General features: G+C 50.9%; 8 protein-coding genes across 8 annotated transcripts; 2 read left to right on the top strand and 6 right to left on the bottom strand.

The window, feature by feature from the left end:
- Positions 1 to 115: 115 nt before the first annotated feature.
- N7489_000424 (SWI/SNF chromatin-remodeling complex subunit SNF5) lies at positions 116 to 2,580 on the top strand (the record flags this gene model as incomplete). The annotated part of the gene is made up of 3 exons (XM_056706179.1): positions 116 to 1,906; positions 1,986 to 2,108; positions 2,164 to 2,580. The coding sequence occupies 3 exons, from the start codon at positions 116 to 118 to the stop codon at positions 2,578 to 2,580; spliced, it is 2,331 nt and encodes a 776-aa protein (XP_056570481.1).
- A 932-nt stretch (positions 2,581 to 3,512) lies between these two features.
- Positions 3,513 to 8,067, bottom strand: N7489_000423 (sister chromatid cohesion factor PDS5; the record flags this gene model as incomplete). Its single annotated transcript, XM_056706178.1, has 2 exons — positions 3,513 to 7,655; positions 7,732 to 8,067. The coding sequence occupies 2 exons, from the start codon at positions 8,065 to 8,067 to the stop codon at positions 3,513 to 3,515; spliced, it is 4,479 nt and encodes a 1,492-aa protein (XP_056570480.1).
- Positions 8,068 to 8,819: 752 nt separating this feature from the next.
- N7489_000422 (MFS transporter) lies at positions 8,820 to 10,455 on the bottom strand (the record flags this gene model as incomplete). Its single annotated transcript, XM_056706177.1, has 2 exons — positions 8,820 to 9,717; positions 9,794 to 10,455. The coding sequence occupies 2 exons, from the start codon at positions 10,453 to 10,455 to the stop codon at positions 8,820 to 8,822; spliced, it is 1,560 nt and encodes a 519-aa protein (XP_056570479.1).
- Positions 10,456 to 11,603: 1,148 nt separating this feature from the next.
- Positions 11,604 to 14,365, bottom strand: cdc48 (AAA family ATPase CDC48; the record flags this gene model as incomplete). Its single annotated transcript, XM_056706176.1, has 6 exons — positions 11,604 to 12,190; positions 12,250 to 13,741; positions 13,817 to 14,066; positions 14,125 to 14,180; positions 14,234 to 14,261; positions 14,316 to 14,365. The coding sequence occupies 6 exons, from the start codon at positions 14,363 to 14,365 to the stop codon at positions 11,604 to 11,606; spliced, it is 2,463 nt and encodes an 820-aa protein (XP_056570478.1).
- A 1,215-nt stretch (positions 14,366 to 15,580) lies between these two features.
- Positions 15,581 to 16,578, bottom strand: N7489_000420 (uncharacterized protein; the record flags this gene model as incomplete). The annotated part of the gene is made up of 2 exons (XM_056706175.1): positions 15,581 to 16,403; positions 16,442 to 16,578. 2 exons carry the CDS (start codon positions 16,576 to 16,578, stop codon positions 15,581 to 15,583), a joined length of 960 nt encoding a protein of 319 aa, XP_056570477.1.
- A 1,241-nt stretch (positions 16,579 to 17,819) lies between these two features.
- N7489_000419 (uncharacterized protein) lies at positions 17,820 to 19,454 on the bottom strand (the record flags this gene model as incomplete). Its single annotated transcript, XM_056706174.1, has 1 exon — positions 17,820 to 19,454. The coding sequence occupies one exon, from the start codon at positions 19,452 to 19,454 to the stop codon at positions 17,820 to 17,822; it is 1,635 nt and encodes a 544-aa protein (XP_056570476.1).
- A 2,052-nt stretch (positions 19,455 to 21,506) lies between these two features.
- On the top strand, positions 21,507 to 22,409 carry N7489_000418 (Mpv17/PMP22 family protein; the record flags this gene model as incomplete). Its single annotated transcript, XM_056706173.1, has 4 exons — positions 21,507 to 21,629; positions 21,700 to 21,975; positions 22,034 to 22,300; positions 22,359 to 22,409. 4 exons carry the CDS (start codon positions 21,507 to 21,509, stop codon positions 22,407 to 22,409), a joined length of 717 nt encoding a protein of 238 aa, XP_056570475.1.
- An 800-nt stretch (positions 22,410 to 23,209) lies between these two features.
- N7489_000417 (defective in cullin neddylation 1 family protein) lies at positions 23,210 to 24,631 on the bottom strand (the record flags this gene model as incomplete). The annotated part of the gene is made up of 5 exons (XM_056706172.1): positions 23,210 to 23,642; positions 23,734 to 23,908; positions 23,965 to 24,038; positions 24,393 to 24,436; positions 24,548 to 24,631. The coding sequence occupies 5 exons, from the start codon at positions 24,629 to 24,631 to the stop codon at positions 23,210 to 23,212; spliced, it is 810 nt and encodes a 269-aa protein (XP_056570474.1).
- Positions 24,632 to 24,969: the final 338 nt, after the last annotated feature.

The following is a 24,969-nucleotide window of genomic DNA, read 5'->3' as shown; positions in this document are numbered from 1 at the left end:
TAATGCTACGGTAACCGACCCGAACCTATCCCTGTCGCGTTGAGAGCCACTCCGAGCTTCGAAAATTATACGAGTGGCGTCAGACGTTCGTTTCGCATTCAATAGACCATCCACAATGCCATCCCCTGAAGTGACGGCTGGTTCGCTGCCCTCAGAGCAATCGTTTGGGGACCCTCCGTCGGGTGTTCAGAACAGCTCTGGCGCGTCGGACACGGGGGAGCAAGGTCCAGACAGCATCGACCTTGGGACAAACCAATCAACAAATGGCCATACGCCAGATACAATTGCAGAGGGTAAGCAAAGCGCAAAGGCTATGCTAGCTGCCTCTGGGGTGGCAGCCTCGTCGGAACCCGGCAGTGAGGTTTCCAATGGTACGCCCCATTCAAATGGAACGCATGGCCCCGCGAGAAAGAGATCTCGTGATGGATCTGCTGTCCAGTCCACAGAGGTCTCCGGGGCCATGGCCGTACGCGCCCGCGAAACGCCACTGGATAAGGTTCTCCTGGAACAGTACGTTGATCGCGAATTCCAGCACTCGGCCGCAGCTGCCTGGCAAAATCCGAGCCAGGAACTACAGAAGAATAAGCGAGCGGAACGCGACTTCTATTTGGCAGTTCGACGCGAAAATCAGTTAAACCCAGCCGCATTGTATGGTGTGGGCTATGAGGGATTTGGAAACCCTCGTACCGACCTTCGCAATCAACACCCTCAACTTCTCTACCCGACTCATCGACGCCGGCCCGGAAATAGGAAGACGCGAGAATTACGTATTTCACGACGTGATGCAAAGATGCAGAACGAGCAGATTGAGGATCTGGTCCCTATTCGCTTGGACATCGATTGGGAAAAGGTCAAGATCCGCGATACTTTCACGTGGAACCTTCATGATCGTGTTGTGTCTCCAGATTTGTTTGCAGAGAAGCTGGTTGAAGACCTGGGCCTCGCGGTAGAGAGTTCGGTCCCTTTGACGAGAATGATCTCCCAGAGCATCCAGGAGCAGGTGATAGACTATTACCCGCATCTTAACATACACGAAGACCCTCTTGATCCTCAATTACCCTACACCGCGTACAAAAACGATGAGATGCGCATTTCAATCAAGCTCAACATCACCATCGGTCAACACACCCTCATCGACCAGTTCGAGTGGGATATCAATGATCCCAATAATTCTCCCGAAGAATTCGCATTATGCATGACGGATGATTTATCACTCTCTGGTGAATTCACTACCGCCATCGCCCATTCAATCCGCGAACAGTCCCAACTCTTCACCAAATCCTTGTACATTGTCGCTCACCCATTCGATGGCCGTCCAATCGAGGACCCAGACCTCCACACCTCATTCCTCCCTACACCTGTGGCTTCCGCCTTCCGACCATACCAATCTGCTAAGGAGCATACGCCCTATCTTTATGAGTTGAATGAGGCAGATCTCGAACGTACCGAAATCTCAATATCTCGAGAGCAACGTCGCCAGAAACGGTCAATTAACCGCCGCGGTGGTCCTGCTTTGCCAGATCTCAAGGACCGCCAACGCACGATTCGTACCATGATTGTTTCATCTGTGATACCAAACTCAGTGGGCTCCCTGGATGAAAGCAATGTGATTAAGCGTACCGGTTCCAGCCGCCGTCGTGGAATGACTGGACACCGGGGAGATGATGACTCAGATGAGTTCGATAGCGACGACTCCTCTGTTGGCTCTCCTGCAATCGGGCCCAACCTTGCACAAGGAACTGCTCGTACCAGAGGAATGCGAGGTGCGGCATCAGCAGCTCATGCCGCGCTTCGTGCCAGCCTTGGACAATCTGCAACTCCCGAACCAGTGTACCACGAGCCCCGAGTCTCGGCCCGAAGACAGCAATACCGAGAAGAGAGTGTGGATGACTCTGATAAGTTAATAGTGAGACTTAAAATTTCGCGCGACAAGCTGGTCGATCTGAGAAACGGAAGACGCATTGTCTCCGCGCACTCCAGCGTAGGCCACGCATCACGCACAATGGCACCTCCGTCCGACAAACAATCCCGACTCCATCCTCCCCCCGCGACCCCAACAAACCGGTGCTGTTGATGCACCGACCCCTCCGCAGCCTGGTGTTCCTGGCGTGAGTAGATTTTAACCCCAGTTTTTGGCCCATGGCTGACCCTGTGTCTCTGCAGCCCCCACCACCCAACTGGCTGGCAGCCGGTCTCAGCAAGTTGAAACAATCTCACCCCAACGATTCCTTCGAAGGTGTGATGCGTTATTCCGCCGTCGATACTGAAACCCTGGCCCCCGTGGCGAATCCCAACAACCTCCAGGCTGGCCAAAATATCAAATACCAATACCTCCCCCGTATCCGTTGCCACGACTGCCCCGGAAAACTGTACACCCCGGGCCCGGGCATGACAGTGGACAACTTTGAAGTCCATCTTCGCAACCGGCAACACAAGGAGCGGGTCGAAGAGCGGCTCGCAAAGGCTAGTAGTGGTAGCAACCCCGATGGCGGAAGTGCGAGTGCCAGTCCAGCTCTCGGGACTGCCGCAGTCCCTGGAGCACATGCCTCTCCCTCTCCAGCCAGTGGATCTCAGCCATAGTCAATTTCGTTCATGAAGTGATGACAACGGCGTCTTGTGTGATTACTTTCACTTCTCTTTCAGATCGCTTATATTCTCTTTACACATTTGGTCAATTCAATCCATCTACTTCTCCAGACTCATGAGAATCCCCTTTTACTGCCTGTTGAGTAGATGCCAACTACACGCTGTACACAACTATTTTATTCCCGAAAGACTTACACAGTAGCTGTGATCAATCCAAATTAATATTGAGGCCATCCTTCAGCTCTAGCGAAGCTTTCCTAACCCGTTCTTGGATAAGGGTATCAACAGTGAAATATCTCATGGGGGCTGTGGATTGCCACTGCGGTTGGACATGCGACTATTCATGCTATGCTTGAGCAAGACTGGACTAGTCGAGAGTCGGGATAGATAGATACGAGTACAAGACAACAGCCTAATGCTTAGCTTGTCGATTTCCGATGCCCAATACGACGCAAAGAAGTAGTCTTGAAACAAATTTCAATTCATTTACAGATAGAAAGCATATATCTGACGGGAATACGCAAAGAGAGGGACATTCGTGAAATCTCGGGCAAAAGACCGATGTAAACTTCAAGCAGAGCAAAAAAGGCAGATGGGGTATACATCTCGAACCATCACTGACTGCAAGGAAACAGAAGACAAGATGGGGACGAAATTGTGAAACCATAAAGAAAATAACATGGGAATCAGGATATGGATATGGATGTGAATACCGACGACAACGGTCCGCGCAGTAATCACACAACTTATTTGGATTTCGGGGACAGCAATAAGATCAATTCCAGACGTTTATGCCCCGAAGATATTGGCTGGAGACTCATAGATAAATGGCCATTGAAGGTGTCTTAGACGAAATGAGAGATATGGCCCGTATGCGAACACAGCTAGGCGGCCATGTTATGTCCCACGGTACCCTGGAGAGGCCCTTACCCACGACGGGAAGAGCGTCGCGAAGGCAAGCTGGCTGTCGAGGGCTTCTTTGCCTCGGCCTTTTTGGCATCGCCCTTCGCAGCAGCGGCCTTTCCGCCTCGCTTCTTTGCGGGAGGCGGCGTGGGTTCCTTCTCGCTGGCCTCGGCTTCATCATCCTCGGCGGGTTCTTGGTCATCATCCGTTTCTTGGACTTCTTCATTCTCACTTTCCTCCGCGTCGTCGTCGCCGTCGTCTTTTTCTTGGGGCTTATCCCACTCTGCCATCTCCATGTCGGCATCGTCGCTATCGTTGTCGATATAGCTGACTTCCACCTTCGCGGTGCCTCGGACACTGCGCCTGCGAGAGGAAGTGGTTACGGCGCCTCCAGCGCCTCCGTCAGAAGACCAGCCGTCGTCGTCCTTGGATTTCCGTCTCGACTTGGCAGCTGCACTGATGGATGATGTGGACTTGCGGGCGGGACGAGAAGACTTTTCTTTGCGTGCCTTTTTGGCCACGGAGGATTTTCCGTTCGCATCAAGAGACTCGGGCTTTCGCTTTTTGCTTGATCCGCCCTGCGAACCGTGGGTAGAGTTACTCCTGGGCTTCATTGCAATTCGGACGACGCGATCCAGCAAATCGTCCAACTCATCTGGAAGGAAGTTCGTGTCGGCGACGTCTTGGGCTTCGCGGTGACTGCTCATGGAAGTGAAAAGGGAGCTGGGGACGCCCATCTTTCCAGGATAGGTTTGCAAGATGTTGGTTGCGCCGGCGGCACCGCCAAACTTGTGCTGTTGGGAGTAGATATCTGCGAACCGGCGAATAGTCGCTTGTGCCAGATCAGATAGAGTGTGGAGGCGGGTGGAGATCTCGTCTGATTTGGTGATGCCATCGCGGAATTGCTTGACGCGCTGTCCGACGTGGAAAATCAATGACATGTTGTGTTCATTGGCGATTGCGGAGAGGTAGAAAAGGATATACTGAGAGAAGTCGGTCAGATCGCCGAGTTTCGTTGCCTCGTCCAGATCCTCGGACGGGTAATCAGGGTGGTAGGCAAGCAAAGACAGAAGACGCGAAAAGATCAATTCCATGACCATGGTCTGTTCGGTCCGTTTCCCACTGGCTTGCGCCTGTTGGGCGAAGTATGCCGCTCGGGAACGTAGCCATGTAAGCGTGCTCTCTTTCAGACTATGAACAGGTTCGAAAGCAAGCAAACAGGGGACAATGTACCATCTGTGGCTCAGATGTGACTTTTGCACGAGTTTCTTCTTCAGGTGGTTGATGAATCCACTTCGCACTTGCAAGAGCTGATCTTGGGCAACCAAAGCGACTGTGTTAAAATCGGACGGCGTCAGGAGACTGTCACAGACTGTGCTAGAAGCACACAGCTTGAGCAAAGACTTGGCAGCGAGGAGTCGAAGGCGTGATTTTTGACACGCAGGGGTATCTTTCTTCTTAGAAATCTCGCCTTCACCGACCACCAATTTATTCAATGTTTCGTAGACAGGCTTTGCGTGGGCACGGAAGTCAGCTTCATTGTCTGCCCCATCCTTAGCCCGAAGGCGGTTGACGATGATTTTCAATGCCCATTCTTTAGCATGGGTCTCATCATCAACTGTCTCTGACCAGTTATATTCATCGTTTGGTTCGGGAGTGCGATTGGTGAGCAGGATCTGGTTGATGGCAATCGAGATGATAGCATCGCTTTCTTCGTCTGCTTCTCTTGGGGCAAGGAGGTTCAGCTGCGACAGAGCAGCCAGGCGAGTAAGGAATCGATCAGATCCGTACGTCCACTTCTCAACGCACTTCTGCACCAAATCTTTCGCATACATCTCTCTTCGGTCAGCCGTGGCCATGAGAATTGAGACAGCATGTTTTGCAGAATGCGGTGATGAACTGTAAAGAGCGTAGTTGGCCAGAGCCTGGAAGAACTTGCGCTCTTTGGGGAGTTTAGCAGGAAGCTTTTTAGCGAAACCAGCGCAAGCCTTCAAAATGTCTTCGGGACTGCCATCACCAGGCGAAGAAGCCTTGGGGGCTTGAGCCTCGAGGTCTTTGCACATTTCTTGGACCTGTGCCTCTAGAACTTCCGGATTTTGAGATGATATTTGCTTCAACATCTCCTGTGCAGCATTCGCCAATCCATTCTCATCTGTTCGGGACAAACTCATGATCGCCGGGATGTGGCTCCGGTTGAAGATCAAAGATCCACAGCGATACACAAGAGGCGTCAATGTTTCCAGCAGGGGAGAGTTATTTGCACTCTGGACTCGCCGCTGAAGTTCCTTCGTGGCCTTCACAACAGTGCGATAATCACTCACAGCAGCCATGGTGAAGCGAACCAGCTGATAGCTCCGTCGATCATGCACCTTGGCAAACTTCCACAAGTCTGCCGATGCGCGCAAGGCATCTGGGAAGGTTTTGGATAATGACTCAATGATCTTGGACAATTGCGTCTTAATCTGTTCCTCGTCCTTGTCGACAACACCACCATTGTACTTCTCACAAGCCTCTAAGTAAAGCGTCACTGCCGATCTCATCGATAATTGACGGGCCAACATAACGAAAAAGACTCGCCTCGCTTTTTCATCCAACCCTCGGAGCAAAGTAAGTATTCGGCGAACGCGAATCTTGTCAACATCTGTCTCTTGCTCCGGTTCAGACGCCTGACTATCCTTCTGCTTTTGTGATTGATTCGAGTTGCCTCGAGAAAGTTTCGGCTTGATAGGGGGATAAGGAAGTGGCAGAAGCGTCTCAAACAGGACTCGGTCGATCAGAATATGGATTTCTTGATCATTGGTGTAAAATGCATCAAATATTTTGGATGGTGCGTCTTTCAGAAGGGACACGACGGGCTCCGTATTTTGCTCGATGTCACCGGCCGCTACGGCCCACATGCGAGCCAAAATCTTCATGGCGTGTTCACGGACATGCGGCTTACGATCCTTCACTCGCTCAGCAAGAATAGCAAGAACCGAGTCTGGTGATGAACAGCCACCATCCACACTTAGCTTGTTGGCGATCTGGGAAAGCCCAAATTGCCCAACAGTATCCACTGCAGCTACACGAACCTTCTCGTCAACGTCGCGAAGCATCGAGGCCAGATTTCTGACAAGACTCTGTTCTTCGCTTTCATGTAAACCAGAGCCTCCAGCTGAAGTTAGAAGGATTCGCCCCACAACTGTGACCCAGGCAGCACGGACTGATGGTGTCTTGTCAAGGCGACGGCTCAAGAAGGCTTCGTAGGCCGAGGTGTGAACTTGAGAGAAAGGCTTGGGGGATACGGGGGTCAATAAAACATTGGGCTGGGGAATGGTCTTGTCATAATCCACCAGCGACACTGGCGGGTAGGTTGCCGGGTCCATGGGAGGAGGGGGCGGGGGACCTGCAACACCGATTCCGGCCGCGAGGTCTCCGATCGTCTGGGTGGCTAATAAACGTAGGGCCACTGATTCTGCAGAGAGCTCTGCTTCAATCTGCGGGATGACATTCTGCAGGACCTCTGGACAAGCACGCCAAAGCTCGCGGATCAGACGATGTGCCTTGCTCAATTCCTTGATATCCTCTCCCTCCTCATCCGAGTCGTCGAGGTTAGGCTTCCGGGAATGCTTAGAGCCATTCGTCTGGGCAGCTGGCACAGACGCATCGATGATGACGTTGTTAAAGTACTGGCTGATGTGACTGGTCATTCGTTCTGGGCAGGCCTGGCAGATAGCCTTGGCCATATTATAGGCGGCCGGGTAATCCTTCAGTAGAAGGGTGTCCTGCTTGGCATCAAGCGGGGCATCTGGTCGCTTTCCCTTCTTATTGGAGCTGTCCATCACTCGCGGGTCGACTCGGAGGAATTGGGCGACGATAATGTCCACTACCTCGGGGGCCAAGACGAGAGACTCATCGATCACGGTGACAAGTACTCGGGTCATATCGAACTCGACATTCTTAGCTATCTCCTCACCGGTGGATGCTTTCGAAGAACCCGAAACGATGTCGAAGCAGCTGGTGAACAACGGGACAATGAGTGAGTCCGGGTGGTCAAGATCGACCATCAAAACCACACTCTTCACCTCGGCAAGAGACCCCAGGACGTAGATATGCTGGGCATTGTAGGCGTTGGATGGGTCGGCTAAAGCGGGGATTATCGAGGACACGATACATGTGAATATATCCTAAATCGGGCTCAGTCAGTACATTCCTTGATCGCACAGATAGAACACAAATTTTGTGTCTCTTCAATGTCCCCACCTTTAGTTGATTGCGCGTAAAAGGCGCGTCCGGTGCGCATAGTCGCAATACATCAACGATGCAGCACGTAGCCCATGCTCTGACACCCTTATCCTTGTGGGCAAGCAAGTTCCCACTGGCAAGTTCCTGTGACACTTTCCGTAGCGATTCCTTATCAATTTCCTCCTGATCGAGTTTGCGGAGTTCCTGCGCTAGAGTCTGGAGACGTTCGAGGAGATCCGCGATGGGGATGGCGGAGCGCCCCACGCGCCATGAGAGCGGCTGGTTGAAGGACAGACTGCGAAGCCCCGAGTCTTCCTCCACCTCGGGAGGACCTGGGCGAGAGCGCGAAGGCATCGTGGATGGTCGCAGTTCTCACATGGACTGGTGAGGTGGAGAGTTTCAACTCGGGAGTTTGGGTGGAGGTTGACCGCCCAGGACGCGTCGCACGGGACCGCGTCCTGCCCTACAAAGTCGGTGCTACAGGTGTCATACGGTACGGTTTGAGATCCTTATTTACTCGGGAGAATAATGTTATATCTGTCCATATCTTGGATTCATAGCTGCGATATGATATCTGTATCCACGTTCAACTCGTATATGACCTAGATTGCACTTGTTTGTCTCATCTAGATGTAGATACGTCCCTCCTAAGCTTCTTTAAGAGACAAGCGCACCCTGCACAACAGATTCTGCACGGTTTATATGCATCACTGTGATCAGACTAGAGGAAACAAACTTCCATCCAAAGAGCATATGGAAACAATGGCAAAATAAATCCTCAAGGTTCCGTAGGTATCATTGTTTCGACTGGAGCAGCCTTCGGATGATAGAACTTCGAATAACTATCCTTTCTACCCAGATATTACTACATTGGATGCCCGAAGACCAAGTTCTAGAGATATTAATAGTATTGATTAAAATATGCCTTGTGGTATGTATACGTAAGTTCTTGTCATAAAATAGCAGACTGCCCTGGAGGTCTCCTGTATCAAAAGCGACCTGACCTCACAAACCTGCCATCATAATAATGCATGCGAAAAGCAATCCCCCAATGCAATCTATGTATTTATTGCGCGCTTGAAAATGAGAGACAGATACAGAATCCCCTAGAACTTAGGACTGAACTTGCTCATAGCGCGAATTCTGGACCCGTAGATAAAGAACAAAATGGGAATGGGAATCATAGCCACAGTAATGAAGCCCAGAACGCTAGACGCCCACGACACACCTAGATTTCGGTACATTTGTGTAGCGAAGAGTGGGAATGCGCCGCCCAAGGTCGACCGGACGAGGGTATTTGCCGCGATGGCGGAGTTGGCGAACATCATGTACACATCAATGAGGTAGTTGAGACCCTGCATGAAAATAACCAGGATACCCAGACCGATAGGGACGCCGGCAATGACCTGCGGCACCCAGGAGATATTGGGGCTGGAAGTCCAGCCGAACCAGAACAGACCGATTGGCAGCAACACAGAGGCGATCATCATTGGCACGAGGCGCTCTTCGGGAACGACCTTGCCATGCTTTGCAAGTTTGCGCGCGAAACGAGTCTTCGTGGTGTATATGATGAGACCGGCACCGAGCAAGACGCCGATAAGAATTCCGATGAATGGGAGGGCAGCTATGCCTGTGTGGGTCCAACCGCGAACTTCACCAAACGAAATCGGGTAGGCCTCGAAGAAGAGGTAGAGGATTCCGTAAACTAGGGCGAGGTAGATGGTCATGGCGACCAGGATCGGCTCTTGCACGAGCATCTGGAATGGCCGGAAGAGGTACTTGGTAACGATGTCTGACATTGTGGGCTTGTGCAGATCCAAGAAGGAATGGAGGGCGGAATTGTTGGTTTCAATGCGAAGACGAGCAGCTCTCTTTTGCAAGAGGACTGGGCCGTAGGTCTCGGGGATGACGAAGAAAGCAACTAGACCGAAGGAGGCGGATGCAATCAAGGTGATCCATGCGGTCCAGCGCCAGCCAAGGTATGAATCTGTGAGGAAACCACCGCTGAGGGATATTAGCTTCTGAATAGTGTTCTGGGTGATGCCTTTCAAGGGTATCCTGACGCAGCTTGAGTACTCACATAATTGGGCCAAGAACAGGTCCCATGAAAGTAGCTGAGCTGAAGAGAGCGATGGCCACCGCGCGGTCCACGGGGTTCCAGATATCAGCCAAGGCACCGCCAACGACGGCCAAAGGAGAGCAACCAAAGACACCCATGAGAAATCGGCAGACAAGAATGGTTTCGAGGTTCTTGGCGACAGCCACGGGGATCTGGAAGATAGCGAAGATGAGGTAGCCTGAGAACAGCGGGATGCGACGACCGTATAGCTCACTCAGTGGTGCCCAGCACAGGGGACCTAGAGCGAAACCAAAAACAACCAGACTGGTGCCGAGAACCATTACTTCAGTCGATACATTGAACTCCTTCGCGGTCACGAGTGTCGCAGTCGAAAAGACGCTGGATGCGAAGGTGATCCACACAGTCATAGAGGACATGGTCAATGTGATGGCCCATTTACGCCGGTTAGAGTAATTCTGGGGGTTCTCGGGGTCATCCTTGCCATCCCAGTCGACAAGGTTGGGATCTGCGCTGGAGTCATCGGGCTTTTTTGGGGTGTCGGTCGCTTTCTCGACATCTGTTTCGCTCTTGTTCTGAACAGTGTTGGTGCCTGCCTCGACGGAACCGTGTTCCATGCTGAGACGCGGCGTGGTTGCAGTTGAGTCAAATGGTTGGGGACTCATGGTTGCTCTAAATACCTATATAGGTAGACAGAGGTATGAGCAAGACTATCCAAGTGTGATATTGGAGAAAACAACGTTTGGAAAGAACCTTCCGAGATAGGGGCCATAGGGCCCTCGGGGCAATATAAGAACATCGCAGATATTCCAGAAGGGGATAAGACTCGGAGCTAAAGACTACAAAGCTTTGTAAAAAAAAAAGGGTTGTGGAGACCCAGCTGTTTCGCTATTGTAAGATCGGTCGTTCGCTTCTCTACTATGTCCGCAGTGCACTCAACCGACACATCCTTTGGGGCCAAATTATATAGCCGTGTCATGCTATATACATGTCAAGCCAATGAAGGCCTGCTTTCCATGGCGTATATGCGCCTGATCAACTGATCTTGATAGTATCTACGGGGTATTCCGTAGGTCCATGCCTCCATGTGGATTCCATGTGGCGACGGAGACACCAAATTATAAATAAGGATCGGAAAAAGGCCCCAGGCTCCATATAAATTAGCAAATGGACCAGTGAAAGCACGCAAAAGCACGAAATCTCTTGCGGTTCCAGTCCAACGTCGCTCTCGGCTTCAACTAAGCACCGAAAAAGGTGGAGCTTTCGGCTTTAGGCCGAGAACTGAAGTGCCGACGGAGGGAATTGACCGATTGACCGACTGTCCGATTGATCGAGTCTCGAGGTCACGGATGTTTGATATATATTATTTTTAATCATTCGTAAAGTACTAGAGGATAAGAACGTGAATGGATCACTACATACATCCACGTAGTTATTGCCCCCAGGTATAACCGGCTATTGTTTCTACCAGAGCGAACATGGATAAGGACAGGAAGTACTAGAGATAGTCGCACTCTGAAAACGGAAGGCGATATTCATTCTATCTCAAAATTAAACTTACAATTACCATGAACCCTACAACCCGACAACACTAATGAACGTAGAGATTTCTCTGTATTGGCTATTATGGCACATTGTATGTGGGCAAAAACAGGAAGAAACGGAATCGAAAAGGAAACCCCATGAAAGCTCAGCAAACAGGCCCGCATCTCCGCCCAGTCAAAACGATCTATTCATAAGCGAATCCGAGCGCAGAAACCCAGGCATGGCTGAACTAAGGAAAAACAAGTCATATCACCTCGAAGAAAAGCATTTAGTCGTAGAGACTGTCGTCATTGCCGGCTTCCCCGAAGGTATCGTTCTCCTGGACTTCGCCAGCAGATGGGAAGCGGAAGAAGCTGCCGCCTCCGGTGTTCTTCAAGCTCTGAGCGAAGGCCTCGTAGCGGCGGATCTCGACGTCGCTGACGGAGCGGCGGGCGGACTTCATGGCCTCCTCGAAGTGAGCACGAGTGAGCTCGGGCACGGGGTCTTCCACCTCCTCTTCCTCTTCGCCCATCGTGATGTCCTCGCCGGCAGCCTCGCGCTCCTTTTGGCGGTCGATGTCGGCGGAGATAGCCTGCTTGATGGCGAGCTTGACCGCACGCTGTGTCACGAAGCCGAGATCGGCACCGGAGAAGCCGTGGGTCTTGCTGGCAATGAAAGCAATGTCGACGTCGCCCGCGACAGGAGTCTTGCGGAGCTGGGCCTTGAGGATACCCTCACGGGACTCCTGGTCAGGCAGGGGGACGTAGACCAGGGTGTCAAGACGACCAGGACGGACCAGAGCGGCATCGAGCTGCTCGGGACGGTTGGTAGCACCAATGACGAAGACGTTCTTCTTAGAAGTCATACCATCCATCTCTGTGAGGGCCGTTAGTGCATATTCGGGGCAAGGAAAGAATGTAACAATCATAACTTACCAGTAAGAAGTTGGTTGACAACACGGTCAGAGGCACCACCGGCGTCACCGACAGAGCCACCACGAGACTTGGCGATGGAGTCCAGCTCGTCAAGGAAGACGACACAAGGAGCAGCGGCACGGGCCTTGTCGAAGATGTCACGGATGTTGCTCTCTGACTCACCGAACCACATGCTCAGAAGCTCAGGGCCCTTGACAGAGATGAAGTTGGCAGCACACTCGTTAGCAACAGCCTTGGCCAACATGGTCTTACCAGTACCAGGAGGACCATAGAACAGCACACCGCGAGAAGGCGACAGACCGAATTTCTGGAACATCTCGGGGTGGTCCACGGGGTATTGAACACTCTCGACAAGCTCGCGCTTGACTTCCTCGAGACCACCAATGTCGTCCCAGCGAACGTTGGGAACTTCGACCACAGCAACCTCGCGAAGGGCGGAGGGGTTGGAGACACCCAGGGCGAAGCGGAAGTTCTCCATGGTGACACCGAGAGCCTCGAGAACCTCAGCATCGATGGTGTCCTCATCGAGATCAATGAGATCCATCTTCTCACGGATCTGCTGCATAGCAGCCTCAGAGCAGAGGGAGGCAAGATCAGAACCGACGTAACCGTGGGTCTCGGCGGCAATGGTCTCCAGATCAACATCCTCACCAAGCTTCATGTTCTTGGTGTGGATCTGCATAATCTCAAGACGGCCAGTTGGGTCGGGAATACCGATGTCGACCTCGCGATCGAAACGACCGAAACGACGAAGAGCAGGATCAATGGAGTTGGGACGGTTGGTGGCAGCCATGACAACAACGTTGGAACGGGCCTTCATACCGTCCATGAGGGTGAGCAGCTGGGAAACGACACGGCGCTCGACCTCACCGTTGGTCTTCTCACGCTTGGGGGCAATGGAGTCGATCTCATCAATGAAGATAATAGCAGGGGAGTTCTTCTCGGCCTCCTCGAAGGCCTTGCGTAGGTTCGACTCTGATTCACCAGCCATCTTCGACATGATCTCGGGACCGTTGATCAGGAAGAAGAAAGCGCCAGTCTCGTTGGCAACAGCACGAGCCATTAGGGTCTTACCGGTACCAGGGGGACCGTACATGAGGATACCGCGAGGCGGCTTAATACCAATGGACTTGAAGAGCTGAGGGTGACGGAGAGGCAACTCGACCAGTTCACGGATCTGAGCCATCTGCTTGCGGCATCCACCAATATCATCGTAGCCAACTTCGTTGAGGTTGCCCTCCTCATCCTCTCGTTGGATGGGCTCGCCCTCGCAGTGAATAATTGTGTCCTGGGCAACAATGCCATATTCGGGAGGGTCGACCTCCACAACCTTAAATTCGATTTGTCTCATACCACCTCGTACTGTGAACAGGTCACCCTGTCGGACTGGTCGGTAGGCCTCGCGGAAGTAGGGAGCAAGGTAGACGTCGAAGAGAGAGCCGGTCAGACCCTCAATGGTATCAGCGATGGGAAGGACAGCAATGCGCTTGGCCTAGATCACGAAGATAGAATTAGCCAATAGATCATACCAAAGATGACGTAGAAATTCTCAAAATTCCCAACTTACATATTTGATATCGGGGCAAGGGTGAACAGTGATCATGTCGCCGTGCTTGACACGAAGGTTGTGGCGGACAACACGGTTGATGCGGGCGCTGCCATCATCGAGATCGTCATCGGCCAGGACGATCAGCACAGTGTCCTTGCGCTTCTTGCCCTTCACGAGGACTGTATCACCACGGAAGAGCTGGAGAGTCTCCATAGTGTTGTTCGAGAGGGCAATGACCGAGTTATCATCGTTAATGGCATCGGTCACACTGCATGAAATCCGTTAGCTCCTTGCTCCCAACAGATATCTCTTTATCAGCTACTCACATCAAAGAGTTGGGCTTCTTCTTCTTTTTCAAGATAGCAGTGGAGGTATCGAGCTCCTGCAATTTTCGTCAGTTCAGAGCCTTTGGTGAGCTGTCCTGTTAATGCTTACCTCCTTCTTCTCGGCGCCCGAGGCGTCCCTGAAGGTCCGGTTAGCATACTCAAATAATCAAAACAGTTCAAATGGAACGTACTGCAAGTTGACCCTCTTCTTGTCGTGCGTGTGATCCGGCTCGTAAGACATGATGGCCGTAAACGGGGTCGTGACGTTGATGGAAGCAAGCTTGAGTGAACAAAGTGTCCAGTGCCCAGAAACAGGCGGAGCGAGACACGGATTTAAAAGAGCACGAGATATGAGTACTGAAAAGGAAAAAGAACCGATAGATCAGAGGCAGAGAGCGAATCCGACGGCAAAGTGGAGATAGAGGTAGGTGACAGGAATGATGATGTTGAGCTTCTCGTTCTTAGAACTGATGATGATGACTTAAGCCCGGCGCTTATGTCATCACGTTGTCCGCCACAACGAAGCGCATGGAACTCATTCGATTGGGTCGCCTTGGTGCCTGGATGATTGCGACAGGAGTAATAATGTGGTTACCAAGGTCCTTACAACCTTGGAATAATACACTCGGCAAACCTGGGTTTCACTTTCATCAGCCATTAAATGGGGAGTCATCTTTAATAAAGTAGACATATGTGAAAGAATGGCCTTATTAGGAGATCGCGAATCGCTGTGACACCCAGGACTCATTTGGTGCTGTTCTACGTACCTACAAAGCTACTAAATACAGCATGTAATTGATGGTTTTGTGAGTCAAATATTTATTGTCACATTAGTTAATGAGAATATCTAAGCCCTTTTTTTCTGGGAGGGGAAAGTATTTAGTAGACGAAGCTGTATCTCCAATATGCTTCCCTTGGACATCGCTATCGCGACGAAGAACCGTTAGAAGTACTTCGGTCCTCTCGCTCCTACCCAACTGAGGAACCCTTGACAAGATCAATTACAACTACAGCAACCCTAAAGGGCAAACAGAAAGGCCATGGTTCACTTCCTTCAGAATGGAAGAAAATCGAACTCTGGCTGGACTAGGACAGCCTTGGAATTCACCAGGCAATGTCAGACAACTCGAATATTCGAATCCTCAGACGGAGACCTATTTAGCCTATGCGAATACTATGGGGGAGGAAAGATGATATACCGAGAATGAAATGGTATGTTTATTTGTAGATTCGACAGGCTTGGATCGAAAGTAACGCCAGCACTGCTATAGCCATCGAAGCGAATTGTGTCGAGGCAGGTCTATATTCCGAAAAAAGCTGGCGTAAACCTAGAAAATGCAAATCCAATAGCAAGTTGCCGTGCGCTGTCAACATCAGGTATATGTGCAAGTAAGAGGGGATTTGTACAAATAAGGAAAGAAGGGAAAAGGCCGAGAGACAAGAAGCAATCCAACATCTATGCTTTAACAGTTGCGGTTCCAGCCCAACAATCATGGAGACTCCAAGCCCCGGCACAGAAGCTGATAATCCCGACCATGCTATCGGGAATACCGATGCCTTTCTCGAAACACCAGTGCAAACACAAAGGTGCCCAGAAGACGTTGTTCACCAAGCTCTTTCGCCAAGCCCGGATCTCCAAGCGCAACGCCTCGCTATCTTCAGCCTTGGTCTCTTTAGTCTCGACCGTGCCAGCAGCCGCTCGCTGTGCGGCTAACCGCTGTCTGCGCAGCACACTCTGGCGCCAGAGCACGAAGAACTGGAAAAAGATGTGTCCAAACCATCCACGTGTGCTCCAGATCTCCCATTTCGCAACGCCTCCATATTTGTCCACGAACCGCTTCGAGACAACCCCCTTCGAAGCAAGGTAGCCCACGTTCTCGAGAAGCTGATAGATGACGTTCGAGATGACCTGCAGCACAGTCAGGGCATGGAGGATGGGGTCGGCGGGCGGCGACTTGAGTGTTTCAGCGCCCCAGATCCACAAAGGGAGAAGCCCGAATAAGCGCAAGTTGTATCTCGTCTCCGATGCGAGGGAGCAAAGGGCCGCGAATTTCGATTTGGACGACGCGGGGGTGACGTTCTTGGGTACACGACCCTTGAGCCGTGCAAGGATACCCAGCCTTGTTTGTAATGCTATCCAGGGCGCTGACGCAGTGAGGTGGTGGAGCATTGAGGCGACATAGTTGATAGTCGCTAGTACTCGCTCTTGTCCGTTTGCCTCAGAGAGTAGTCTGCGGGAGCTGTCAGCAATACTCTTGATCCGTGTATCGTGTCCAGAACTGTTGCTGTCTCATATCAAGGTCGAAAGGGACCTTACAGATCTAGTCGGCGGATTGTCACATCGGTAGTTGTCAAGGCGGCCAGCAGTTGTCGCTTCGCGCATGAGCTCACGGCGGGTGCTTTCCCGTTCTGGACGTCAGTCCCCTCGCCTGAGGGATGTTCAGGGTCGGACATTGTGTATGATGAACATGAGAAAGAGAGGAATAAAATGAAGTTGGGCGGAATTCGCACAAGCGGAAGCGGAACCGAGGCTCGGAACTTAGCGAAGTTCAATCTAATCTCCGAGGGAAGATTATCCCCCAGTATTTAAGTTGGCTAACCTCCAGGGACTTGGATTCGTTAAATATCTTTCTTTCTCATAGTTATCTGTAATTTAATATATTAGGTTTACTATATGAATACCGAATACATGCGTAAGACTAACGATTGATGTCACTACCCCCCTCTAGCGTATGTACCCTCCTTGATATGTATTCTCCATCTACATATGGAATTCCTCTATGTAATTTAATACGATTTGCATCATTTACAACCTTGGAAGTTTACATTTATTTTTTATTACGTTTACTTGGAATCACCGCGTGGAAATTCTTCATTGGGGATAATTCCCTATAATTCCCTCTCACATGTGGAAGAGTCCCATCTCACATGCCACTCCACCTGCGGACTTAACTCCGCCTCACCTCACCTGCAATTCTTCCTCTGGCTTGATCCCTCAGTACAACATATATAATACCCGGGAAATAAATTAAAAAAATGGAAATGGAAATGGAAATAAAAACGAACAGATTATGACTTTACCTATTCCTCTACGACCCGCTCCCCAGACCACTTAGCTACTTTGATAGAAGAGAGCATTGTATCCGCAGCGGGTGGGGATATACCCACTGGACCCCGGTTTATTCGGTCGTCTCATGGTCTAGGGGAGTGATGATAAACGGCCAAGAGTTGGAGGGTTCCTCATCAGACTCCGTGGGCCGGGCAAGTCTGGTGAGGCTACGAAAGGTAGGCGGGCACCTCCGAAGTCATCGGAGGAGGCATCTCATTCCTCATTATAGCCTCGGTCCGTGAACTGGTTGAATGGGAACATAGTCTGACTACGGAGTACAGAGTGAGGGTGAGGATGAGAGAAGAAGGATTGAATTCTTTATCAACAGAAGCTAACTAGTTAGTTAGCGAACAGTGAAAGCCTGACAAACCAGACATCAGCACCTGGGCATGAAACGAGAATCCCGTCGCTATGGCGATTCAAACCTCACGGGAATCGTGAATATTGGTCTCACTTGAAAGAAAAAAAAAATATAAGGAGCGATTTCCTTAGTTTACATGATAGTAACTGTTTTACTCTTGTACACTAGGAGATGGAGCGATAGATTTACAATTCAAATGTGAGGTCAACTTCTCTGATTTCACTCTCAGTACTCATACACGGAGCCCCCGGTATAGGGCTCCACCCCGTCCACCCACTCCGCGACCCTGAGGTTCGTTCGCGCCCACTCCTCAGCACTGTCGTACCCGGCGTCCACCTCCAGGTACCCACTTGACTCTGAGCTTTCTCCTTGGGGTCCCTGGCCAATGGGACCCCAAAGTTCAGCCCAGGGGTCAGTGACAATGCTTGAAGTCCTCAGGAGTTGGCGGCCCCTCTGCTCCTCGTCACTTGGCTCCCTGTCGGGGTGGGTGCGCCGAACCTCAGGGAACGCATCGCTGAACCGGCTTCCAGCTCGTCGGAGAGCCCGGCCGCGCCGCACTTGAGGGCTCCGGTCCCTCAGTGGGCGGTTTCCGGAGGAAGCATCATCGTCAATGCTCCCAGATCGTCGGGACGATGCGCTGCGTTGTACTCGGGAGAACAGGTCGCTCGGTGGGTAACCGATGGGACCCCAATACGCCGCCCACGGGTCGGTGACAATGCTCGAATCCCTCATAAGTTGTCTTCCCCTTGGTCTTTCATAGCTCGACTCTCGCGATGGGTGGTCGCTACCACGAACCTCAGAGGCGGCGTCGCTGACAATGCTTTCAGCTCGTCGGGGGGATCTACCACGTCGTACTTGGGAGCCCTCGGAGCCAGATGGGACATAATCGTCAATGTTGTCGTCCCGAGAGTCATTGTTATCATCCGGTCTGCCATAGTACGCGACTTTACTTTCGCGCGAGAGGAATGAGTGAACGGGGCTGGCTGTACGGATTGGTCTTTGTGAAGTCGGATGTGGAGGGCGCTGGCTCTCGATGCTTTCGTTCTCGTCAAGCTGCAACAGGGAAGTTTCCAGCACGGTCTCAATCTGCGACGGGAAAATTTCGAGCACGGTCAAGTCAGGTTGCTGGGCAATGAATTCTTCGAGATCATGGTCGCTGGTTCTAGCCTCGCGATTGGCAAGCAAAGTTTCGACTCGTCTGCGCTCCGAAGTAACAGGGTCTTCGATACTTTCGTGGCTGCTGCTGGCCTGGCGATTGGCGAGTAGGTTGTCAACTCGTCTGCGTTCCCAAGCGACGGGATCGGTTGGATCTTCGATGTTCTGGTGGCTGAACCTAGCATGGTGATTGGTGAACACATTCCCGGCTCGTCTGCGCTCCCAAGCAAGGGGATCTTCGATATCTGATAGGCTAAACCGAGCCAAGCGACTGGTGACCAGATTGTCAAGTTGGCTATCCTCTCGTTCGCGACGTCTGCGCTCCCGTCGTTGCCGTCGACGACGGTATCGATCGACTTGGCGACTGGCGAATCCACGAAGCCGCTGACGGAGCCCAAGGCCAGTGTGGCGACCGGCGAATCTGAAATGTTGCCAAACACGACGGAGGCCAACATGGCGACCGGCGAATTGATAATTGCTGTCATTACTCACAAAACTTGTGGTCTGCTCAGGCCAAGGGTTTATGTGAAGTACACCCAATATGTCAAGTGTACCCTCGCTGTCAATGGGGGAGGGCGGCGCCACTAGCGTTGTACCACTACTAACTTCAAGTTCTTCGGCATCAAATGAGGCTGTGCCTCGAGGCTCTTGTACCTCGGCGTCGGAAGGTCTCGACGCCTCCATGTCGGGGTGGTGTGAAGACATGATCAGTGTTACGTCGGGGTGTCTCGTCCCCAACAGAGATGGGATTATTGCGAATGAAAGGAGAAAAATGAAAGAAAAAGAGTGGCCGGCGTGCTGCGAGAAGTCCACACGCGGGAGGGATGGTTGGTGTCCGGCGACTAGGAGCTGCAAAGCACGTCGCCGGGTCTGAGCGTGACAAGTACTGTCTCACGTCTCGCCGGTGTGCTGCCAGATGGTTTTCACACTAGAGAGATGGTACTTATGTCGACAGCCGGAAGGAAGATGTGATGAGAATGATTTTGATAGAAAGTTTGGATGAAAAGATACGATGGGAGGGATGAGATGATTGATGCGAGAAGTCAAATCAGGTGAAAGAGTTGCCCGGGTGTTGACAAGCGGGCTGTTTTTGATTACATCGTCGAATGGCATCGTCGCCCCGACGAGGAATCGCGTTTTGCTTAGTCGCCGGTTTTGCGACGACGACGAGGAGGACCCATTACAGAGCGGATATCCCCAGGTCCCCAGAACGGTCCCTACACGAATCAAATGGAGCTGTCTACGGGTCCCATTTCTCCTGTCAATACTACTCAACGGTGAAGAGTCTGCACAAAACAGTGCCGATGGGATGCTTCTGGTGCAAGGCATCATTGATCCTGTACCCGGTTGCTGCCAACTGGCCTATATATGAATTTGGCTATTTTCTATGCCGCAAACTGGGATGAAACACAAGCTATAACAAGCTTGAGTGACACCCGGGCTTGCTTCATGTCTGTCAACCCTTCGGGGGACTATATTGTGGAAATATGTACTGCAACCATGTAGAGATACAGTGATTCTTCTTAAATGTATTACCTTGCCTTCGGGGCCTCTCGTAAAGCAAGTAAACAAGGTAATATGTTGAAGAATTGATTGCCGACTATTGGATAGATAGTACAACACACACGTGGATATGTACAGAGTACATCAAAGGGTACAGTTATACATCGGCTATCAGATCGATAGTACCACATAGATCAAAACTCGGGAGGTTATACATACAAAATTCACTTTTACGAATTGAACCCCCTTTTTGACTCTTTCCTGCAATCTCCCGGGAGGGGCGACATAATATCTATATAACCAGATATCTAAAAAGACCGCCTGAGGACACTGCCAAAAGGGCCACTACAAAGACATATAAGAAAACTATTGGAGAAGCCTACCTGAGAATTCTCCAGACTGCCAAGATTATGGCTGCATAAGCGGCCGACTGCTCCAGGGCTTTTGTATGTATGTTGTAGTTGGAAAGACTATTAGTACATATAAGCCGTATGTAGGATCCACTACAGTCCAAACTGACAAGGTCCAGATCTCTACATATGTAGATACGTAATTTATTTAGACTTGAATAACCACCTGGGCCAAACCAAGCCGTGGAGCATCAATCTCAAACATTAAGAGAGACAATGAGTCTGGAGGTGTTAAGAGTGACTATCCCGTGACCATGAAAGCCCTGGGCAATCACAAATAACAAACAGTGCAGAGCAAAACTTCCAGGATTGATTAAAATCATCAGGATCATTAGGATCGTAGACGTTATTAAGATGTAGTTGAAACCATATATCCATATATTGTACACAACATTGTAAATTATAGGGGGTAAAGGCCGTCCAACCCCCCGGATTCAATCAAAAGCCGTCGGGGGTTTCCGATGTGCTCCGCCAATGGATCTCGCCGGGGATCCATCTGCCGATTGTTCGTATAACCGTCTCCATTTCCTGGATATATTCTTCCGGATTTATTTATCGGAGAGTTATCCATCAGAGTTGGGAGATATTTGATATTTTGTGTGAGTTATATATTGAAGAGCCTCGGCTGTCCTCCCTCATATCCCAGCCCAGCCACCCTCGGGCCAACATAAACAAACAAGCCCCCCAGCTCTCACCCCATCGTCTTCCCAATTTCTCCATTTGGTTATCATCCATTGCATATTAATCTCATTTTTTAATTCCTTCTAGGCGCGTCTAATCTGAGTCTGATCACTCCTCGTCCCTCCTGAACTCTGTCCTCCCCCAACCCCCTCCGATCATCGCAATGTCCGTCAAGTTCCAAGAAGAGGCCGTCCGCACCGTCACGGGCGGCGGCAAGTCTGAAGACCTCGTGCACCGCGTCGGTGAGCGATTGACCGGTGGAAAGACAGCCAATGGATATCTCCAGGTATGCAGCGCCACACCCCTCTCCCAATGATATCGAACCGACACTGATCCGGGGAATGGATCGTCAACAGGCATACCTCCTCCAGCTCCAGAAGAACCCTCTGCGCACGAAGATGCTCACCTCCGGTGTGCTCTCCGGTCTGCAGGAACTGCTGGCTTCGTGGATCGCCCACGATGTCGGCAAGCACGGCCACTACTTCAGCTCGCGCATCCCCAAGATGTCGCTGTACGGAATGTTCGTCGCCGCGCCCCTCGGCCACGTCCTCATTGGCATCCTGCAGAAGATCTTCGCCGGCCGCACAAGTCTGAAGGCCAAGATTCTCCAGATCCTCGTTAGCAATCTGATTGTACGTTGTCGCTGCGATCACCTGACCTGACATTTGCTGACATCCGCCGTTTCCCTAGATCTCCCCCATCCAGAACAGCGTCTACCTGACCTCCATGGCTGTTATCGCCGGTGCGCGTAACATCCACCAGATTCGCGCTACCGTTAAGGCTGGCTTCATGCCCGTCATGAAGGTCAGCTGGGTCACTTCGCCCCTGTGCTTGGCCTTCGCCCAGAAGTTCCTCCCCGAGCACACCTGGGTGCCCTTCTTCAACATTGTTGGATTCTTCATTGGAACCTACGTCAACACCCACACCAAGAAGAAGCGTCTGGAAGCTCTCCGGAAGGTATGATTGAATAGTTGGAATTGCGACAATTGCGACTCGATTGCTAACGACTCGGCAGCGTTACGACCAGCGTCGCGACCCCGGCTACGAGAAGCGCGACTTCCCTTAAATGGGCCGAGTCCGCAATTGACTGCAAATACACCAGGACGCGTCGGATACCTATATGTGTCGTTTCTTGCTCGTTTGCAGTCACTGATTTGTCTATTTCCTTTGTTTATTATTCTCCGGTGTTGATCTAAATCCATGTACACACCCCTCGTGCATCTTCACTTGCCGCAGATATCTTCCCCTTGATGTTATCACTCAATCTCATGACGAATGGCTTTATATCTCTGTTTTATTTCAATTCCAACCCTTGAAGATACTATATATCACCACAAGTGTAACTGATAAAGCCTCAGCCAAGACATTTTACTTCGGTTACCAATAAAAACACGTCTATACGCGTTATATTTTCTGTTAAGTTCAAGGTATCAACGTATGTATGTAGCTAGGTAACGTTGGAAGGTTCAACAACGCGCTACAACATTAAGATTGGGGGAGACAACCAAAAGAGACACTATATATATATTTTCCCTGTTTGGGCTAGCCGCGTCATTGCTTCTACGTCTGCTCCTGTGTACTTCTATATACACACATACGTGTACAAATCTGGATAGAGAAAGAAATGTAACTGCCCTTGACATGAAACGGACGCATCATGGCCATTGTTAATCCCATGGTAACTATAAAAAGATCCGAGACACAAGGACATCAGTGGATAATAGAACTGGGTAAGGTACAAGAAGGCATGGATTCCGAGGGAGTAGATAATCAGCCATGCGACGCAAGCCATGTATTGACTCATTCGGAAATGAGAAATAGATCCCTCATATCCATATCCATATCCATGAAAAGACGGGAGGCCACTTATTCAACCTCCATCTCCGACCCCTTCCCCCTCTTAGCCTGCACCCAAGCAACAAAGTCATCTAGCGCACCGGGCCAAGCCCCATCGGGACTCCACCAGCCCATCTCCTCATCCTCCAGACTCTTGCGCATAAACACCTCAACCTGCTCCCACAGATCCTTATTAACAGGCTTTTTCCCGCGCTCTTCGAGGAACTGAATCCACCAATCCAGCCACGGCGTGGTTTCCGTGTTCCACGCCACGCCGCCATGGTCAGGAGTGAAGAAGAGACGCCACTGCTCGGTGGCGATTTCGAATTGCAGGTTTCGCTGTCCTTGCATTCGTGAGAGCGGGAATGCGTATCTGTAGACTCGTCGGAAGGTCTCTGGTTCTCGTGGGATTCTCTCCCGGAGGAGCTTGGCGTGCGCTTGCATCTTTGGCATGGTGTCGCAGCTTGTGGCTTGTTAGCTTGGATGGATATGACGGTGAGGATGTTTTGAGTGTGGACTGAAAGGGCTTTTCTTCCACGTCATGTTGCACTCACAGAACTTTCATCCATCCTTCCATCCATCCTTCACGGGTGAACTCGCCCATCGATGGTGAGTGGAGTAGCTCGGCGATGGCTAGGCAGGTTACTTCGTCCAGCTCGACCCCCAAGTCGCCAAGAAAATCTATTGCTCGCGTGATACCGATGGTATCTGGGCTTTCGACCGGGTCATCTGCGGAGACATGAGTATTTTAGGTATAAAATCTCGAGTGAGGGGTGGGTAGGTACCTCGGTAGCTTTCGAAGATCTTTGTAAGTTCTGAGGTTATAGTTGCGGAGGTGCCAGATGCAGCGGCGAAGAAACTATTCCAGCAACAACGTTAGCCTTGGGATGTTTCACGCGTTAACCATGTATAATTTCTTCGGAGCAAGATGGTTAGGTATATTGTCATAGGGCTAGGGAACGGCAAGCACTTCTTCTTCGTCCTCTTCACTCGAGGCATTTTGGATGATGAATGATGAGACGAGAGATCAAGGATTTCCCGAAGTGAGTCTTAGGCAAATCCTGGAAACAGAAGAGCAGATGTTGGAGCTTTGATGCTCTAGATATCTGCTAGCATGACTCAACACCATATGTCCAGGCTGGGGTTGGAGACAAATAAAATCAAGAGACACAAGGTTCCAGGGTACGGCATAAGAGTGATGACAAGCACTTACGCATCAAGCGCTGGAGGTAAACTCCATCCACATGCTTTAAGGAACTATAGCAGAAAGTCAATCTTTTGATCCACGTGACCTGACAGAACCGTCTCGAGATATCCAAACGGACCGCATAGGGGGAAACATGTCCGGAAAGCATATAAGTTACTTACTTTAGTAGCAACAGACTCTTTTGTCCGTGTACAGTTGACAAACTCAGCGATTTGGTGTTTCTGGCTGGTCGTATAGGGTGGCATGGTGGGGGTAGTCAATATTTGTGCCGGCTCAGAGGAGAAAGTCAAAAAGTGATAGAGACACTTTGGGGGAATTGAAGCCGTTCAGTTTGTAGTGCTGGTGTGAGAGAAATCCTCTTTAGCTTGGAAGATCTACGTAACACCTGGACTATGAGGTCTTGTAGTGAGTTATCATCCCGTTCCCAAGGTCGGATCGGGATGGCATCGTGCTGACTCATCAAGTCTCCTAACCTTCAGTGTCCACTGGTCCTATATCAACAACCCATCTATAGATAGACTTGGCAAAACTATTGATTTCCATTACACTTGGACGTGAATTTGTGTGTATTCAGAGGATATAT

The sequence above is a fragment of the Penicillium chrysogenum genome (assembly GCF_028827035.1).
Source record: "Penicillium chrysogenum strain IBT 35668 chromosome Unknown utg000001l_segment0_segment0, whole genome shotgun sequence".
Classification (NCBI taxonomy): domain Eukaryota; kingdom Fungi; phylum Ascomycota; class Eurotiomycetes; order Eurotiales; family Aspergillaceae; genus Penicillium; species Penicillium chrysogenum.
Note: the sequence above shows the minus strand (reverse complement) of the source record. Positions and strands in the feature narration are given on the sequence as shown.